A 21,824-nucleotide genomic window follows, 5' to 3' on the forward strand; every position below is an offset into this window, starting at 1 on the left:
GACCTCTTAAAAATAGTCAAGCACATACTTTTATCATTTCTAGTAAACAAAAAAATTATTAAAATTTATCAAATATAGAAGGGTCCACTGTTGAATCGGGTTGATATTGGACAACCCCAAGTTTAAGAACAATAATTTTCATCTTCAAGGTGGTATTCGATGATTATATACCGCAAATAATGTTTCATCCATCACATTCACAACAAGAATTTTTTTCATGCAACATATTTAAAGTTTGATCCATATATAAAACATATTATAATATCCAACAACTCACACTTCACATCCAAATAGACAGAGTGTGTTTTTCTTAATTTCTTATCTCTACAATTTCACCATTACAAATAAAATAAAATAAAATAAAAAGTGGGATTCTAACTCCTCCAAAAAATATTCGACCGGGGAGTAAAAAACAATAAACCAAAGTTAATAGTAGTAATACATAATTATGCATGCATGCATACATAGGCTCTATCAAGCTTCATAGTTCACACCATAACCAAGCTATCGTTCTTCTTGTTCACGATGATCACGAGAAGATAGCCGAAAAACCCAATTTGAAATTGATTTCTTCGTAAAACTTCTAGAAGCTTGGGTACTTCTAGTCTTCTTCTTATTATTACTGCACCCTTCACCATTAATGGAGTTTGCAACAAAGTCCTTTAACCTTTTCATAGCTAAGTTTAATGTATCTTCTGACATGTTAGCAAAACAAACACGAAACCACCCAGGTTCGGTGCAATGACATGAAGCACCAGGTGAAATGTTCAACCGAACATCGAATAATATCTTCTTCCATAGCTCCATTTCAGCTTCAAATGTATTTGAATTAAGAAGGTGTCTCATATCAACCCAGCAAAACAAACCAGCATTATTTGTTTCGAGACAACTAATACCTGCTTTTTGTAATCCATTAACAAGCATTTTTTGTCTTTTTTTAAGCCTCTTTTGATTCTCAAAAATGTAGTTTTTTGTGAATTTTTTGTCACCTAGCATAGATGAGAGGAGATATTGAGTTTGTGATGAAACCAAACCAAAGCTCGACATTTTCGTTGCAGCGGCAACGACCATGTCGTTTTCAGAATAGATAGCACCTACACGGAAACCGGGCAAACCCAAGTCTTTGGAGAGACTATAAACGACATGAACTCTTTCCGAGATGTCAGCGTCAAAATCCTTAAAATCATTTCTTTCCTTAAGGATTTCCATGACGCTAATGAAGCTCGGAGAGGTAAAAACTGTCCCTGAGTAAATTTCGTCGCTTATTAAATGCATGTCTTTGTTGTCTTTGATGAAGTCAATGAGAAGGTTTAATTCACTCTTTGACATTGTAGTGCCTAGTGGGTTTGATGGATTTGTGACTAAGACACCTTTGACTTTAAGGTTCTTGTTCTTTGCTTCTTCATAAGCTTGTTGCAAAGCCGATTCTGTGATTTGGAAGTTATTTGTGCTTGTGCATTGTATTGGCACTATCTCGACCCCAGTTCTCCATTTTAAGTCTCTATCAAATCTGCATATAAAAAATATTGGCAATCTAATGAGTTTAAATCAATTATAAATATAAAGATTATTTAACGACAAAAATTTAGTAGAAATTAAAACTATCACATGCATGCAAAAAAATAGTATATATATGAAAATAAAATAGAGAAAGTGAAAATAAATTACTACGTACCCTGGGTAATAAGGAGTGGGAAGGAGAAAAGCTTCTCCTTGTTCAGCAAGGCAAAACATGAGTGTCTCATTTGCAGAAGTGGCACCAGCTGTTAGAACAATGTGGTTTGGATCAAAAGTGACTTTGTTTCCTCGAATTTCAGCCATGAAATCTACCAATGCTTTCTTGAAAGAAGGTAGACCATGGTAGTCTTGGAAGAGAGCAAGCTCTCTAAATATTGATTTTCCATCACGTTTGAATCCAGCTACATCAGGATTCTTTGCTAGCCATGACTCTAATAGATCAAAAGACAGCTGCAAATAATGACAAAATTCTTGTTAGCCCACAACCTTAATTATTTAGACATTATATGATGGCTTGGTCTAGTTAGATTGTGACACAAAAACACACACAATGAATTACTTTTGTTTTTTCTATAGTTTTGTCTTTCTTAATTAAAAAAATTTGGTTCCCAAATAAAAAAATGTAATGAGATGCAACACGAGATAGTCCATATTAGTACTATACTTGTTCAAATACGTTTAATTATGAAGTTTTGATGAGATCCGATCTGATACATTAGTGTATAGTTTAATTGTATCTGATATTTAAGCACACTAAATAAAAATATGGTTTGGTAGGATTATTAATATGAATTAAAAATATAGTTAACCTGATTCTCTGCAAGGCCCATTTGAATAATTCCCTTGGGGTTTTGAACTTCATCGTAAGGGTTCTTCTCATATTCCTGCCACCCTAGGAAATATGAAGAATCTTGGCCATGAGAGTTGCATGTGGCTTTTGTAGATAGCAACTTCATTTTTTTTTTCTTTTGTGGTAGGGGATTACTACTGAAATGAAAAATTTAAAGAAAGAATGTATGAGAGGGACTAGACTAGAGAGAGAGAGAGAGATACTTGATCTTTGGACTAAAATGTTAGAAGATAGATGGATGATTGGTGTATGATGTTGTAGTGAGGCAAATATTTATATATGCAAAATCAATCACATACCCAAAGGTTACCACGTGATGCTGAAAATAACACTTTTGACCAAAGTAATAGTCTCACTCTCATTGCCAACGCGGAAAGATAAAGTGATATATATGGTGGAAAGTTGCAAAACCCTTATGAATGAATGAATGAATGTGTTAATGTTTTGTATTTTACGCACTATACCCACCGTCCCATACAATTCACGCAAAATATACAAACTCCCTAATATTGCTCTCAATTGGTCAGCTTATAAAATATCATTTATTTGTCATCCACTGGCTACACTTTCCATCTTAATCTTAACACAAAAATTATGTGTTACTTACTCCAAAGATTTATTTCTATGTTAGTAAATATTTTTAGAATGTAACTAGGGTTAGGGTTAATATTTAGAAAAACAGAAAGAAACAAAAGTGAGTAAACTTGTGATGGGAGGGATATAGTAGACTTTTTAGTGGCGCCGAGAACACCATACCGACAGCAAATCTCAAAGGGAATGGGTCAGTGGTGACCCACATTGGCCATGAAGACTTTATTTTGATCTTAAGGTATTCCTACATCATGGACCATAATGCTCCCTCTTGTACTAGCCTTCATCAAAAATTTGTCGGCCATTTTCTTTAATCATGTTTTAACTTCCCCAAATAAGCCCAAGATGAATCTCTTTTCCTTAAGCTATTATTTTGGCACTAGCAGCAAATAAACACAATAGGTGTACTTGTTTGGCTTTTTCCCATTTTTTCTCTCATTAGTAAAAACATGACATGATAATAGAACAATTGAATCACTAAGAGTGAAAATACTGTTTTAGAGAAAGTGGTTTTTTTCCATTGAAAAGACTAAAAGTGTGACAACATAAAAGGGCATGTATTTTCCTTTTTTATTTTCCATATATATTGAGACTAAAAGTGTGAAAATACTCTTTAAGCCGCAAATCGCAAAAAAAAAAAAAAATAACAGTAATTAAGCAATAAGCCAATAACTGTTATTGAAAGGGTAAATTTAATATCACCAAACGGACAAAAAAACAGTTAACATCACCATTATATATTGAAATGGTGTTCCAATGATTTCATTTATTTATTTCATAATATATTATGTCTAACCAATCTAAATTGATAATTTATAGCGGATAATTTATTGCGTATATGTTTATTTATAGCGGATAATTTATTTGCTAACATTTTTTTTTTTTTTTTTGCCATGGCCGGAGTTTGAATCTTGCATCTTGCATAATATATGCATTGTTCCTACCAAGTGAGAGAACTAAGCTCACGAAGACCGCTAAATGCTAATTAACAAACATTGTCTCGCAAGCCTACAACAAGTTTTCAATTGCATATATCATTTTTTGAGATGCTAAGCATTTGAGTTTTTCGTGCTTATGGCGTATCATTACTTTTTACCGTCATTATCTTAATTGAAAAGTTAAAATATTAATTAAAATTATCTTTTACGTTATCGGTTTATACTTTTCAGATATTTCAACCGTCTATTTTATTAAAGAGTTCAAATTATACTAGTATAGCTTTTTCTTTTTTGTGTTAACCTTGGGGTTTTTTAAAAAGAAAATTATTGTAATTCGGAGTTTGACTGTGAGATAAATATAGTCTAACAATTATATCTATAAATCAAATTTGGATTCTCCTAAACGACATATTATTGAATGGAGATTATTAATCACTTAATATGAATTACTTGATGGCTTATTTTATAGGTTTTTTCTAGATTACCTTTGAAGAATGGTGGGTAATTTACCCACCAATCAATGAAAATGAGCAATTTGTTGGTGGGGTCAAGATAGTTCATGGATACCACTTAAAAATGTGTTTATGTGGCTAATATGTATTGATTTGAGTAAATTATCCACCATTCTTCCATTAATACCCTAGTTGTCACCTATTTTATATCCATTGTTTTTTTTATCACATAGAACCTTAATCAGAATCGTAAGAAATATAAGTTGAATTGTCAAACTTAGACACATATATTAATATAATTATCATGATAGTGGAAATTGAACCACATCATACAACAATGAACGATTCAAAGTTAGCTTTACAAGCTGTTACTCGGTGTCAATCCTCGCTTAATTATTATACTTAATTATTGCAGTATTTTAACGTGTACAATCTTTCACGTGAAAAATGTTATTAGTTGTGCGCTTAATTTTTCTTAAATATGTTTCTAATTACTACCCATGTATGTAATGTACACACCATAAAAATTACTAGACAACAAACAATCTTATCGTGTATTGTATGTAATCATGCAAATTGTTGCGCATGTTAAAAAAAAGTAAATTACACTACCCTTCCCTCAAAGATGCTTAAATTACACTCCCCTCCTTTCTTATGTTAAAATATATACCCCCTCCCTTCTTATTCAAAATATATTAGAAAATATTTCACTCCCCTCCCTTGAGAGAAACTTGAATTACATTCCCCTCTCTTAAGTTAAAATATACGCTTTAGTCCCTCAATAATTTTTTTTTTATTTTTAATAATCTAGAAAAAAAATAATCTAACACACTTCAAAGAAAAATAGCATTGCAGGTTCATTTTAATATAATCAAATTTTAAATACATATCTTTCTCTATTTTTTATTCACAATTTCATTAACATATAGTTTTAAACCCTATTATAAAATATAAAACAACCCAAAATAAAATCAAAATATGTGAAAAACTACTAAAGTTGATTAAGTATGGTTATTTAAAAGTGAATATTATACTTTAAATTATAAAATTAATAACAAAATATTTAAATTTAATTGTCATTGACATTTAGATTATAAAGAAACGAATTTATATTTTTTAAATGATGATTCAAAATTAATATATATTATAAAAATATTTATTTATGTTAAAATAGATTAAAGTGTAATCCATATTTAATTATTAAGGGAGAGGGTTGTAATTCAAGCATCTTATAGGGGAGTGGAGTATAAATTTTATTTTTCGAGGGAGGAGAGTGTATATTTTAACATAAGAGGGGATGCAAGTGTAATTCAAGCATCTGTGAAGGAATGGAAGTGTAATTTACTCAAAAAAATCATTGTTATTATTATCCTTCACTATTTCTTTCAATTGTTTCTATTAACATGTTGAGGACACTATCGTTTAGCGGTAATTAATTATTCGGGAGTCTGGGGGAGCGATAGAAAAGACAACGAGTTAATGTTTCAGAACTATAAGAGAAGGAGAAATCAAAACATTTAAGACATTAAGAGGTATATGAGGCTTAACTAATCACACATTAAATCAAACAATTTTCCACTCAAGTGTGAGCTCCCACCACCTATCCTTCATCCAAACACCAGGATCCCGCTTCTTGTCAAGTCAAACAAGGGCTCTGATACTACATGCTGTGGGAGTGTGCCAAGGGTCATCCAGCAGCTCAGTAACACAAAATGTCGACATTACAGGAATCTTACCACATAAATTTTTTTAATGACGTGACGTTTTTTTTTTTTTTTGAAGAAAAAAAATTGCTAACATTAATTCAGGAGCTAATATAAAAATAAAATAAAAAAATATCATGGACTAAAATCAAAGTTCGTAAAATGCTAGGGATCAAAATCAGGAAAAAAAACACGATCTTGGCGCTATGAATCACCGTCAGAATATGTTCATATTTTTAAGAGCCTGTAAACACTATGTTTCCATTATGTTTAACACATTATGTTACAATTGATTTGCTCTAGTGTTTCTGCGTTGTAATCCATCACTAATGTTGGTTTACCTTGTATCATATATGTTGAGGTTTATTGATCCTACGAAGAACTTGTGATATTGTTATGATTATTCTTTGTTGGCCACTCATATTGTTCTCACCATCACTTTATGATGTTTTGGAGGACAATATGATGGTCAACAAGGAACTTTCGTGTCTATGGTCTTAAGGACAATATGATCAGCCATCTTGTACTCTGGAGAAGGAGACTGGTTCAGATCTTGAGTTCAGATGAGAACAAAGACTTTTTTCCCTCGCAATCTCTCATTGTTCTACCAGATATTAAACCAATCAAGATAGAACATGAGATAGTCAACAAGAAGCTTCCTACAAACCTTCCAATGGCAAGATGTTAACTTTAAGAAGATTGTAGAGTTTTTTTAGTCCTTTCTAATACTTTATGATGTTTTTTAGTATAATATGTTGGTCAACAAGGGACCTTCTTGAATATCGTCTTGAGTACAATATGATTGGCAAATAAGAGATGCTTGTGTTGGTATAAGATTTGTGTCAATTTAAGCATTCCTCAAATCGTGATGTGATCCTTGAGATGGTTTGCGCGTAGTATGTATACATAATTTTCTTTGAAGTTGTACATGTGTTTTGATTTCAATAATAATTTATTTCACTTTATTATATGGGGGAGGAATCGTCATTTTTACTCCCACTATATATTTGGGTTGTTTTGTGTTCTGATCTTTATTGAATATTTGTAATCTTCGATCTTTAATTTTATATTTTTGTTTTGCTTAACGTTCTGATCTTTATTTAACATTTGTGTCTATAAAGTTATTGGGGATAATAATGGAAGTGTTGAAATGATGAGTAGATCGTGAAGAAGATTCCCTATTAGAATTTTGGGTTTTTAGCAACAAAAAGAAAATGCCAACCCCTCAATTAATGTTAGCAAAAAACATAGGAAACAAAAGAAATTAGGAAACTTCTACGGTACACCTCACAAATTGAGGTGTACCGGTACTCCTGTTTTAAATATTTATAATTTAACGATTATTTTATGAAATGAAGAGTTATTTATCAATATTTATATTTTATAAGACATCATTTTATAAGAATAAACATCATTTCATTGTTTATAAGAATCATATTAAATGTTTAACATTTTCTCATAAAAAAAATAAATATTCTTTGTTATATGTAACAAAAATTCAAAAAGTGTAAAATTTTATTTTGTCGACACTTTCGGTAACTAAGATCTAATTATTGTAATTGTTAATGATAGAAAACAATTCTTTTTATTTGAAAAAACAACTCGTTTCAATATGAATTTGATGATTTGGTGTACCGGTACACTCAAATTTTTGAGTGTGCCATATAATTTGCCAAAAAATTAAGGGAATTTTTTTTGCTACGTCATCAGTAAAATCTATACGGCAAGTTTTTTTGCCTCGTCAGTGTCTTCAGTGTGATTGGATTGTTAAAGGATCAAAATAGGAAGAATCTCGTATTATAGGGATATGATTTGTATTTTTTTACTGGGTTTATTTTCATACTTCGAGTATACTTTTTTTGAATAAGCTAAATTAGCCGACGTAAATTGACAACGGAGATAATCAAACCTAAGATCTTAAAGATGAGCACACATTAAGGTCTCATGTCATTAAGTCAACACCACTAGATCAATCCAAATGAAAACTTCACATATATTATTGAGGTTATTTCAACATTAAATATGAAGAAAAACCATGACTGGATTTTCAACATTCAAAAAGAATTGTGATTTTTCCATAGTTTTTATATTTAATGTTAGATAAATTATCTGCAATTCAAAGAAACCTAAAAAAAAACATTTTATTTTATATAATAGTGACTTTCCGCCAAAGTTTTACCAACATTGTTATGAAAATATCAAAAGCCAGCTAAAATACTCATAGCTTTTCTCCTTTCAAAAAAATATATATTCATAGCTTTTCTTTTGTAAAAAATAAAAATACTAATAGCTTTTCTGACCGGCGTTTCGAAATTAAGGTGAGTCGCCTGATAGAAAAAAAATTAACAACTGTGAAGCAACCCCTATGCTGTTAGAAAATATTTGTATGATGTTATATAGTTTGATGTTGATCATTTAATTTGGGCCGAGTGCATGGGGGACCATTTTGATTTTTAATTACCACTTCAAACATGTTCCCACTAAGCAGATCTTTCCTTTTTGCTATCGTGCTATGCACAGATGGGATATAGGAAAAACTAAAGTCTCGTATCGGATAAGAGTCTTTTTTGATAAGTTTATAAAGAGGAAACATTCATCATCTTATAAACAATTTTTTAAGAATGAGTTAGACCTCAAATTCTAATATGATATTAGAGATTATATAAGATCCATTGAATCATCTACCATCTTATGCATAGACAAATTCATAAAATTTTAGTAAATAGAATATAGAAATAGAAAATCACTAAGTAATGGGTATATCACAACATATCTTAATAGATAGATACTATCTAGAGTACACAATACAACGGGTAAATTAGCATATTCAAACGCAAACTTATTCCCAATCAATGTTGGGATTTGGAGTGAAGATCCGATTTAAATCAATTTCTTAAGATGCAAAAATGTATTAGTAAGTAGTAACACATTAATCCAAAGTCCAAAAATGATCCACTTTAAATGTAATAGTTAAAGTCATCTAAATAATCGAAGGTTTTGGAAAATGTTAATCAGTATTCCTAAGGCACTAGATAAGAAAACTAAATATAGTATAAGTATCTTAAAACTTATATAATAAAGTTAAAAAATGTAAAAAATTATGTTTTCAGGTAGTCCCTAATATGGACCTCAATTTAAAGGGACCATTGGTGAATCTTTGTTACTTACTTACTATAGCCGGTCACTATCTTTTATGTTTTGTTTTGAGGCTTAATTACTGGATTTAATTTCATCTTCTCTCTTTACATCTCTTCTCGCTGGTTCATGTCAAAGTCTATGCTGGTGAACAAACCTCAAACCTCAACTATCCACCTTCAATCTGTCCATTGTCGATTCGTTTCCTAATTACTCGGATTACCCTTTGTGATCATGAACACGTCCTATTTTGCCCATTCCTTTATACACGTCACTCTTAGTGAATGGGTCAATCCTTTTCATTTGTGTGAGTGTTTCTAATTAGATTTGTCTCTAGGAGAGTACTAGTAATCTGTTGGGCTATTTTGTCATCAACAGCAACAAACAGCCACAATGTCACATTTGTCCCTTTAACTCCCTTCACCCAAAAGCTTCAAATTTCAACCACAACTACAAAAATTACAATCACCTCAGATATCCCCTCTGATTCAATTTTTGTTTGGAGGCTTTGAAAAGGCAAACAACATCAAATAATAATACTAAACTTTGTGGTTTGTAAAGATGAAAATGAAATATGAAAGAAGAGAGAGGATTGGGGAAGGGAATGGAGTGGTGGAGCCAAAAATGACATTGGTGAAGAAACAAATGAAGCATATAAGAGGGGATAGAGAAGAGTAAGAGAGTTAATTTGATTGCAGTAAGAAAAAATGACCGGCTATAATAAGTCACTTTGTGAGGTTCACCAATGGTCCCTTTAAATTGAGGTCCATATTAGGGTCTCCCATATTTTCAATGCAAATATTTTTTTTTTCCTTAACTAGTGTTTTGGAGGCATTAGTTAACAAGACTTTTTTGTTTACAAGGCACTAATAAAGCTTGCTAGCTCATATATATATATATATAACATAATTACATAAAAAAAAAAAAAAAAAACATTAATATAAGCCTAAGGACAATTATAATGCCTGTTGGCTTCATTTTTTTGAGTTAAACTCTGCTTTCCCTGTAAAAAAAAAAAAAAAAAAAAAACTGCTTTCTGTTTGGACTTTAGAGTACCCATTATATTCTCTGTTATATTTCTCTAGGTACCTTTTATTGTCATTCCTGATAAATATAATTTTTCCTTTTTAAAAAATCTCTCTTCTTTTTTCTATTATAAAAATAGATAAAGACATTATATCAACCTCGATATTAGCACTTTGAGTTTAGGTTGGCTACAAGTGTGCAATAAATTTCATTATTGCTTATAAAAATGAATATATATTGATGTTATCAGATATTGAGTTAACGATAGAGGTACCAAGTTTTAAATAAAAATTAATTAATACTCCACTACAAGACTAGTGTTTGGCTTGGGGGAAGAAAGTGATAAAGTTATAGCTTGTTGAAGTGATCTTGAATTTGGTTGGTTGTGAATTCCTAGTTACAATTTGGTTGGTTGTGAATTCCTCCGTTCCTTTTTAACCGTTATTTTTTGATATTTTACACAAATTAAGACACTCAATAAATGTTACTTTTATTTATACAATAATTTATACTTTTATTATAATAGCCTTAGTCATTTAATATCTTATTTCATATATTTCTCTCTCCGTAATAAATAATTAAGGGTAATGTTGGTAAAACAAGATTTATTGTTGCATTGAACTTTGAAAGTGACACTTAAATAGGAACAAAAAATTTCTCCAAAAATGACAATTAAAAAGGAACGGAGGGAGTATTATATACTAGTTTACAAATTATCTGTTGGCTTTGGATATTTCTTGTATTCAAATCTTCTATTAAATTCACACATTCTCTTTACTTGTAAAAAGGATATTCAAAATCATTATAAGCTTATTATATATAGTGATCTTATTGTCTAAATTTAATTACCAAACATATCTTTCTTTAAGGACAAAACTTAGGTAATATCTTTAGGTGTTTTTGTACGTTTTTTAACTAAAAATACACATTTTTGGATATAATAACCTTAGAGAAAATTATGAATTTAAAGAAATCATGATGAATTTAGTTAAAAATCATAGGAAAAACACCTAAGAAAATGCACATAAGCTTTTTGCTATATGTGATTGTTATACTAAGCCTATGTTTGCTGGGAGTTTGCACCATCAAACGTGTGTTTCTATATGCTCCCACCGAGATTTAAGAGAAGCTAACAAACCAAGCTTCTCCTCTGTGGTTTTTTGCCGCATAAGTGATAAATCCACCGCTAAAACAAACATACCATAAGTAAACTATCCGTCACTAAAAAAGTTGTTATAAGAAAAGAGGAAAAAATGTTTTTTTTTTTCTTTCAAAAGTTGTTTAAAAAATAATTATGCAAATATCATTTCGCTTATTTAAAATGAATGTTAATAACACTTTATCTAACACTCGCTCTATTTCTGAGTAAATTCATTTGAGCTTCACCAGACTTATTTCAATATATGGCGCTCACATGAATTTCACGTGTTGGAGAAAATGTTTCTAACTCTTCAATGTTATCTAAAATGCAAGAACGAGAAAGCAAAGATATATGGGTGGTGACCGAGGTTTCAACCCCAGACCTTACATATATTATACACCGTCCTTACCAACTAAGTTAAGCTCACGAAGACAAAAAGCAAAGACATATGTCAAAACAAAAGGGGTATCAAATCCTCACCTGTTAACTAATCCCACCACATTAACAATGAATAATGTAAATGAATGGTGTTGTCCAAATTCAAGGACAGACTTGGAAAGAGGATACCCCATCTATTCCCATCAAAGCAAACAACAATAGAATTTGGTCTCTAATTGAGGTAGAACGATCTGATTGATGCAATCGATGACATTTCAGCATTAGGGAACACAATACAAAGTAATCACTATTAAGGGGGCACAATACTAAAAACATGAAATGAAAGCCCTTCAATTTTGTTTATGACAACATTGTAACCCCAATCATTGTTTGTAATATTGCCAAAACATACTCTCTTTTTTTTTAGTCAAGCATACTTTTTTTATTTTTTATTTTGCAAAAACATACTTTTATTTCTATTTCCTTTGACACGAATTTATAAAGATGTAGCCATGAATTGGATAATTCCCTTCCCTCTTTTTTTTTTTTTCTTTTTCTTTTTTTCTTTTCCTAATTTTGTTCCCATAAACTTGAATTTCTTAATCATTGGAGGCTTGTTTATACCAAAATGAATAAATCTATATTTCTACTCTCACGTGTTATTGAAGTTACCCTCGAGTTAGTTTAAATATTGAAGTATTTAAAAAAGGGGCAAAAGATAGGAAAGGCCACGTGGTTTGTAGTAAAGAAAGGGTTATTATGGCATGTGAAATCCTCGTTTAAGTGTCCCCAATACCCTCTACAACATACAATAAACTTAGATATTAGTCACCGGGACCATTATATAGCTAGGGAGTGCTATTAAAAGAAAGAAAAAGATAGCTAAGGAGTACAATATTATGACCCTAACATGATTTGAATTCATGTTACTCGATTCTTTACTCTCTTACGAGGAAACACATGGTGTAACGGATCGGGTTATTTTGGGGTGAGTGAAAAAATTCAATCCAATATAGAATTATTGGTGTATGATTTAAAAGTTTATGAAACTTATTTTTAATTATTTTGAATTGGATCAATTTACTTGTGAGCATCTACAATAAAATGATTTGTTTTGAATAATCGACATTGAGACCTTTAGCACAATTATTGACCAAAATATAAAGGAATGAGTAACTTAATTTAATTATTTTGAATTGGATCAATTTACTTGTGAGCATCTACAATAGACTTCTCTCATTTGTTGTGTATAATAAGTATGATTTAGAAGTTTCATAATGTTTAAAAATGTGGACGTTGAATACTTTATAAAGAAGATGACTCATACACCTAAAATTTTAAAATTTTAGGTTAAAGTATAATGTCTCTTTCATTTGTGTTGTCGTTCCAAACTTCTCACCGGACTCAACATTATTTGATGTTGGAGAAATTATTGTGTAGGAACGAACCTAACTATCATTCTTACAAACAATAAATTAAAACATGACACGTTATTTTTTTTCTTTTAACCATGATTGGTGGTGGTGAATACTAACTGCAAATAATGGTTGAGAGAGAGGAGGAGGAGTTATTTTTCATTTCTTAAATTATTTCCTAATTATTTTAAAATAAAACAATGACGTGTCATGTTTTAATTTGTTGTTTGTAAGAATGATATATTAGGTTCGTTTCTACACAAGAATTTCTCTTGATGTTGTACGTCCCATGTGGCTCCACTCATTCTCGATGGTTCTCTGTCTTTCTCACTTCCTAGGGTGGGGGAAAAATGGATGAGTATATATCTAACCAATTAATTGGTGATCAAGGTCAACGAAAATTAGTATACTGACGCCTCCTAATATGTTCAAACAGTGAATTCAAGACTTAATTTTGAAGAACAAAGAACGTACATGTAGTTGGCTCAATAGTATAATAAAGACTAGGGTTTGTCCACTCTGAAAAATTGACTTTGGTTTCTCAAGTATGTGTCTAAATGAAGTGCTCTAATACTTATGACCCAGTACTTTCATATGTCTGAATAGAAACTGTTGGAGTACCCCACGTGAAAATAAACTTATATGTAAATATACAAGTAGCCCTCAATATAGAATAAGTACATTTATCACTTCTACAACTTTGATATGTGCCTCTTGAGTGAATAGTAAGTAACTTGCGAAACTAACTCTTTTAAGTACAACTATCTCTCTATCATATTGAAAGCTCTTTAGAGTCCACATCTCGAACAATATCTATTCATCCATTCATTCCCTAAAAAAAAATCTATTCATCCATCCATTCATAAATAAAAGTAAAAAAAAAAAAAAAAAAAAAAAAAAAAAAATTTCCACTCAACATTACTCCCTCCGTCCCATTTTAACTGAGTCTTTGACTCATTTCACACTTATTAAGAAAAAATATATAAGTGAAAGAAAGAGAAAAATGATTTTGAGTGTCCTTATCAACTATTGGTGCATTCTTCTTTATCATAAATGCAAAGTAGAATATATTGAATTAATTAGTGTTATAATTGAAGAAAAAAAAAGTAATTAGTATTGTATTGAAAAGTAAAATTAATCAATTTTTCTAGGACAATATTTTTTTGCTAATGATTCAGTTATTATAGGACGAAGGAAGTACTTTTAAAAAATGGGGAAATAAAAATTTTATCAATAACAATTCCACTATTCCACTAATAATCATATTACAATTGTTTTTTGTAAAATTCAAACTCTGTGATTTGCGAATACAAAGTTAAACTATAATCACTTAGCTCACACATCTTATACATTGGGAAAAATCATAAACTTTGTGCTATTCATAATTACACTTTTCAAATAAATATTATAGTTCCTTCAAAAAAAAAAAAAAAAATATTATAGTCCAAAATTATGTGTAACTGTAGAAATATGGGGCGAAAATTAACCCCTAGTAAGCCAAGTTGATAGATGAAAACCCGAAACTAATACCTCATTTCAAGCTCATAAAAAAGAGGCTAATAATACTATTATGAATTGATTTGTGAGGGCCATGTAGCGGGGACCTAGGGTGACATATATAGCTCCAATTCAATTCAATTTCAATTGTTATATTGTCTTATTTGTCACATGGGCAATGATAAATACATCTAGACAAAAATACGAAGTCAGTGTGGCCTATATATACACATCAAAGGGTCTCATTTGAAAATTCACCTTCTTCTGGAAAATTATATCTTGCATGTCCAAATCAACAAAAGAAGACTCTTACAGCCTAATATGAAAGCGAACGCATGTACTTCCTAGGCCCACATTCAACTTGATCTTTATCTATACTAGACTAGATAGATCTCATGCATCGACTATACTTTTTACAGAACAAATTCAGGTGAGTTTAGATAGCTCTAACAAAGGTATTTATATATCATGCATGCATCAATAAGTTTTTATAGTGACCACAACAGTCGAATTCACACATTTACATTGTATGCAGGGGCGGAGCTATCGTAGGACATAGGAAGGTCATGACCTCTTCAAAATCCGAAATGATTTTCTCTCAAAAAAAAAAAATCCAAAATGATTTTAAAATGATATGTGTGTGTAAAGATGATATTTTAGCTAACCGTTTTATGATCGTATGGTTGTTTTGTGGTCCGGTGGAAAGTGAGTGAAGACGCAAGAGAATAGTGAGGCTCGTTTGTGTTCGAACCAACGGTGAAGCTAACAATATTTTTATGAGGTGGCCATATATAAAAAAAATAAAATAAAGAATTAATATTAAATTTAAGCAATAAGTAAAAAAACGATCGCAATAAATATTATGCATATAAAATGCACTTCATAAAATACACAAAAGGTTATAATTTACTAATTACTTTCCTTCAAAAATTTACTAATTACTTATTTTTTTTAGCTAAAAACAAAGTGTTCATAAAAGGTTTGTTTTTACAGTAATAAAAGGTTAAAAGAATGCCGTTAAATCCCATAAAAGTATGGAAAATGTTGTTTATCCAGACAAACACCCTCGTGAAACATAGCAAATTCATTTTTTTTAAGAATGCCGTTAAATCCCATAAAAATATGGAAAATGTTGTTTATCCAGACAAACACCCTCGTGAAACATAGCAAATTCTTTTTTTTTTTTTACAAGAACATAGCAAATTCATGCCATTGGTTATTAAAATCCCACTGCTTTCAATTTTGACCAGCCTTTAAAAATGGGACATGTGTATGTCAGGACAATTTGAGATAAAAACACTCACTCTATGAATAGCATTTGGGTAATATAGAATAGGTGACATTAATTAATCACAATGTCATAATTCTTATAAAAAAGAATGAAAAAAAAGAAGCTATGTGTGACATTGCTCTAAAAGTATTTATGGCTCCACTAATGATTATAAGAATCACTTCTTGTCAACTTGGTTAACTTCTTGCCAACTTGATCTACTTGTTCGGCGATTTTGCTGCAAATATGTGATGATTACATGATTTTCTTCGAACAAATTGATTAGTCAATGACTGTGAGAGAACAATTTGGGATTTTTTTCTTTTAAAAAAAAAAAATTGGGATTTTTGGCTTCGTGTGTTTAACTCAAAATTGATAAATTAATGAGTCAACATTTTTCAATTATTTTATTATTTCATCTTCTAATTTTGTTTATATTTTATTTCATGGATGGGGTTTGACCATTGTTTTCACTCGATTCTCTTTTATTTTTCTTAAGTTAATTTTGTAAAAGGTCTTGATAACGAATATCTCCGAACATTTTTAAGAATTATAAATTAAAAAATTGTTCTTTAAAAATGTTAAATATTTTAATTTTCAATATATTAATTACACAATTTCTTATAAAACTTATCATTTAAAATTCTAAAATAGTGTTATGAATAAGATACTCGTTATCACCGGTAAAATCGACAAACAATGAAGTAAAAGAAAGATGAGTTTAACAAAAATAGTGAGATAGATTTTCATTTTTTTAGACAAGAGATAGATTTTCGTAGAAGAGGGAATTCGCACACCATGGTCATCTTTTGGTGGTTGTCGGGGTTCGAACCCCAGACCTTACATATTATTATGCATTGTCCATACTAACTGAGGTAACCTCATGAGGACACACCAGGGTCATCTACCACGTAAGGAAATGCTGTAATATTGAAATAATATTAAATAAATATTGATACAACAGGATTTTAATTTATTAACACATACATTTATTAATTTAATTATTATTTATAATTGAAATAATATTAAATATTGAGTTTTAGAATTTTTAAAGATAAAAAATGCATAATATCTTTAAATCAATCGAGTGAAAGTGGTTCAAACGACTGAACGAGCAAAATGAACGAATTGAAGACCTTAAGAACAATATATTTGTTTTTGGAGTAACAAAACCAGTAGTGATAGGATAATTTAGGACAAAAAATATTGTTGGAAAATATTTGGGAAGAGTACCAGTTGACAAAAGATTTTATATGGATTAAAATAAAAATATATATTTTAAGTATGACTAAAATCAAAAGTTAATAACTATATTTAAAGACGAAATACATATTTAACCATAAAATAAACAAGCAAATTAGATTTAAGAGTGAAGATATGATAACATTGAAGAAAAAGGAATATATTGTCTAAATAACACTGTGTTAGGACATCATCTAAAAAAAATTTGTGTGTTAGAAATCATGCTTGTGCCCATTAAAGTATACTCTGGCTTGGTTTTTTTTTTTCAATTTTCACTCGAGTATTTATGGCATTACAGTTAGGAAAATACTAACTTGTATTCTTAAAGCACGAGTTAAGAAGCTAAAGATTAAAATATTTTCTTGAAAATTATGCATTCAATATTTTCTTTTTTAACAAAATTATGATTTTAGTTTCTTAAAAAAAAAAATATTGAATGCATAATTTCGAAAAACACATTTATCTTTTCAATGTAAAATTTATTTCATAATTTCATTTTTAACTTCTTAACTTGTGCCTTTATAGAACAAGTAAATTAACATGACCCTTACTAATATACTCCCTCTGTCCCTATAATTAAGATCTCATTTGATTTTATTTTTGTCCCTAAATGTAAACTCCCTTTGAAATTACTAGATGCATTTGTCAATTTTTTCCTAAACATACCCTAATTAGTACTACTAACTTGTCTTGAAATATGAAAAGTCAAATTTAATACACACACAAATAAAGGACAATTTGGTAATATTAATACACAAAAAAGACAATAGATACTTACATTAAGGGACGGAGGGAGTAAGTGTTCTAAAAGTAACTCTTGAGTAACTTCTTGGAATCAAATGGAATGAATGTCGTTAATTACCATTTTATTTTATTTTTTCAATATATAAAAGACATGACAATAACCATTTCTAATCTCAATATATTTTTTTATTGGGTCTTACTAACCATTGCTCTCAGGACAACGGTTAAGGAAGGCAAAAGTAGCATGTTTGCATTAGTTTCAACAACATTTTGACTTTTAAAAAGTTAAATTTATCATTTTTCATCATTTTCCAATGTTATATTTCTATTTTTATCCCCTTATCAAATGCCTCAATGACAATGGTTAGCACTCTCCTTTTTTATTTCATCTTTTTTAAATATCTAAGTAATGGAACACATTAACACTTCATCTTATCCCTTACCAACAATCTAAACACACCCCAAAAAGTTTTAAACAAAAAATAGTTTGGTTCTTGAAGTGTAATTTAGATAAAGGATCTTGCTAACTTATGTTATTATGTGACGGGATCATGAGTAAAACTGTTGATTACATTATTTTGGTGTTTCAAAGTTTTCAAACCATCAAGTTTTTTCTTAAAACCTACTTTTCACCCAATTCTTGATGTTAAGCTATGTTATTTGTTTGATTATTAACCCATGTATTTGGTTTAAGTAATTATGACAAACATTTGTACTTTTTTTTAAATTTCGTGTTTACATAATTTGTTCGTGTAAGTCTTTTTTGTTTCGGTTGTTGATATGAATATGCTCAATATGGTTGTATATAGCATATAGCAATATTAATTTGTTGACATTCATATCTCACATGTTATGATACACAAGAGAATCTCTGTAGTTTTCACATTTTTTTATACATCCAAGAGATACCTCTTGAACAGTTCGGTTTGTATCTCCCGAGCATTGGTTTGAAATCTTGTTTTTCTTCTTCCTTTTCTTTTAGAGCTATATCCCAAACTCTTATGTTCATATCTCCCGTATGTTAGTAACACATATTAAACATATATACTTCAACAACAACAACAAAAACTTAAACTAGCTTAACGTCAAGAATTGAGTGAAAAATAGGTTTGGAGAGTAAATGAGGTGGTTTGGAAACTTTGAAACACCAATATAACATAATGAATAATTTTGCTCATTATTCAGTTATCAGAAACAGTCATCTGAAAGATAAGTTCCTAACCCTCCAGGACGTATCTACTAACCATATATATGAGGTAAAAACAAAATTTTGGGGGACCTAAGAGATATTGAGGGGGCTAAAAAGAAATTCTCGAGGTGAGAAATAACAAATTTAGCATCAATGAAAATATTAGTTGATGTATATTATAGGCTAAATTGCATTTTTGGTCCCTTAACTATGTAATTAGTATGACTTTGGCCCCTTAATTAAAATTTGATTTATTTTGGTATCTTAACTCTATCTTCTTACACATTTTGGTCCTTTTTGTTAGTTTTAATTCAAAAACTTTAGGTTTTCTTGATCTTCTTCTCTTCTTCTTCATCTTCATATCATATCCATCGACCTTCAACAACAAAAGTCCAAGAAAAATCTAGAAGAAAATGAAGAAAACCTAACGTTTTTGAATTAAAACCAACGGAAATGACCAAAATGTGTAACAAAGAGAAATTAAGATACCAAAATAAATCAAATTTTAATTAAGGGACCAAAGCGATACTAAATAAATAGTTAAGGGACCAAAAACATAATTTAGCATATATTATACTTGTTGTTGGGCCTTGCAGATCTCTTAGCCTTTAGGCCCTTTATTTTGATTTTTACTTTTTTTTTTTTTTTTTTACGTTAAAGACATTTTCAATAACGAAAGTCTGACAGTAAATTAAATGCCAAGAATTTATATTTTTACTTCAGCATAACATATGTTCTGCCTTTTTATTACTCAAAGACTTCTTTTATAATATACTTTATTGACCTATGAAAAATGTTACATCAAAAGAAGAAATAGTAGTGAGAGAATTTGGTTTCATACTCCCCTTGTTTATATCTATACACCCTAAAGTGGATAAACAATCCAAAATATACTTCATTTTAACCTAAAAAAATATTCTTAGTATGTTAAAATTAGAAATTTTAGTAAAATAGGGTGTGTTAAGGGGTGTATAGGTATAAACCAGGGGAGAGTTAAGGAAATTCCCAGTAATGGACATGTCTTATATTGGTTGTTGGGTCTTGTAGATCTTTTGGTCTTTAGGCCCTTTGTTTTCATATAGGCTTCTTACCTTTTACTTGAGCAGGAGAGGGGGGTGTATTAAAGAAAATTCCTAGTAACGGATATGTCTTATGTTGAGTCTTGTACATCTCTTGATCTTTAGGCCCTCTTACTCGAAAATATATGAAAATTGCTGTTCACAATTCACATAAGACTGAAAACATCAGTAAAATACCGAAATACCTCTTCAACACTTAACTACTGCGGAAGTTAACCAGCGGTAGTTAACTACCGTGGAACTTGGGCAGTTAACTACCACAAAATTTTAAATCTAAAATACACGAAAACAGCTAGCATGGTGGAGCAGAGGTAACAGGTTCTTCTTCATACCGTAATGGGCAGTTAATAGCCCATAATTCAAATGCTTCCATTTTTTATGCATTAGGAAAACTGTTACACAATCTGGAATTAGTTCAATCGTCAAAGTACCGTTAATTAATGTTGTGGTTTCAGTTCCAAATGGGTTGAATATTGAGGATCATTTAGAGGAAGAAAATAATGATGTCATTATTAAAAATAAATCAAAGAGGTCAAGGAAATTAATTGGTAGTAATGCGCAAATGAATGAAGGAAGTCAGCTCCAAACAAGCAAGGCTGAAGCTTCACCACGCAGGTTCCAAATTATTCTCAAATGAAATACCATAATGTTACTCGTTCTGATCTTTTTCAGGTATTGTCTTTTATTGTATGGCAAAACAATCGGCTAGTTGTTTATTGTGCGGCAAAATCAAATTTTAATTAAAAAAAAATGCACTAATCTCTGTGTCTTTTTGTAGGAACAATATCATATGAAAGATTAGCACAATAACCATAGAGACACAAGATGACAGGCTGCTGTTTCGGTGGTTTTTTTAGGATGACAGTTTGGTTTTTCTGTTTTAGCCTTCTGTTAGTGCTCTGCAGCATTGCAGCTGTTGTTTGCTGGTTGCATTTTTTATGGGTGGCTCCTGTGCCTTTTTTCCTTCTATTTTCGCTTGCTTGCTACCGTTATGTAATTCATGGCTTTTTGCACTTCTTGTGCTAATCCATCTAACATCATAAAGACATAATTTAGTCACGGCTTTTGCAACTTTTTAGCTTTATCTTGTATTAGAATTTTGATATTTTCATTTGGATGGATTGTCATGTTATTTGGAAGGATTATTATTTAATATTATAATTGGAAAGACACAAATTGATGTTCTTCAAGTTTCAAGTTTCATATATTGAAATGCTATTCATAATGATTCCCTAACATACAATATCATTGTTGAACAATTCCTACTGCACTTTAAGCTATGATTTTTTTAAGAATGAACAAAAGAAGCTACTTGCAGAAGAGTAAATATTATTACATTACATGGATAGTCTTTAACAAAGACATCCTAAAAACCAAATGCACATTATGTTTCCTAAACATCATAAGGTTCTCCTCCCTTTGTAGTCTCCATTATACAAATGAGCTTAAATAGCTACATCCATCAAAGCTTGACAAAATCTAACTCTGACCAAAATATCTCTCTTTTTTCTTTCTTTCTTTTTCAATAGTTTAACCAAAATATGTTCACAAGTGTATATAATTACAAGTCTTCAGACAGTAGCATCATTTTAATTTTATATGGAGCTCCTCCAAGTTACCCATATAGCCACCAAATCCAATGGCACTCCATATTTG

General features: G+C 30.3%; 1 protein-coding gene across 1 annotated transcript; it reads right to left on the bottom strand.

Annotated features, from left to right (window-relative positions):
• Positions 1 to 262: 262 nt before the first annotated feature.
• On the bottom strand, positions 263 to 2,596 carry LOC11419695 (1-aminocyclopropane-1-carboxylate synthase 3). Its single transcript, XM_003611487.4, has 3 exons — positions 2,328 to 2,596; positions 1,676 to 1,968; positions 263 to 1,510 (listed from the first exon to the last, which is right to left on the bottom strand). Exons 1-3 carry the CDS (start codon positions 2,472 to 2,474, stop codon positions 505 to 507), a joined length of 1,446 nt encoding a protein of 481 aa, XP_003611535.1. The 5' UTR covers positions 2,475 to 2,596; the 3' UTR covers positions 263 to 504.
• Positions 2,597 to 21,824: the final 19,228 nt, after the last annotated feature.

This window comes from Medicago truncatula, chromosome 5 (assembly GCF_003473485.1).
Source record: "Medicago truncatula cultivar Jemalong A17 chromosome 5, MtrunA17r5.0-ANR, whole genome shotgun sequence".
Lineage (NCBI taxonomy): Eukaryota > Viridiplantae > Streptophyta > Magnoliopsida > Fabales > Fabaceae > Medicago > Medicago truncatula.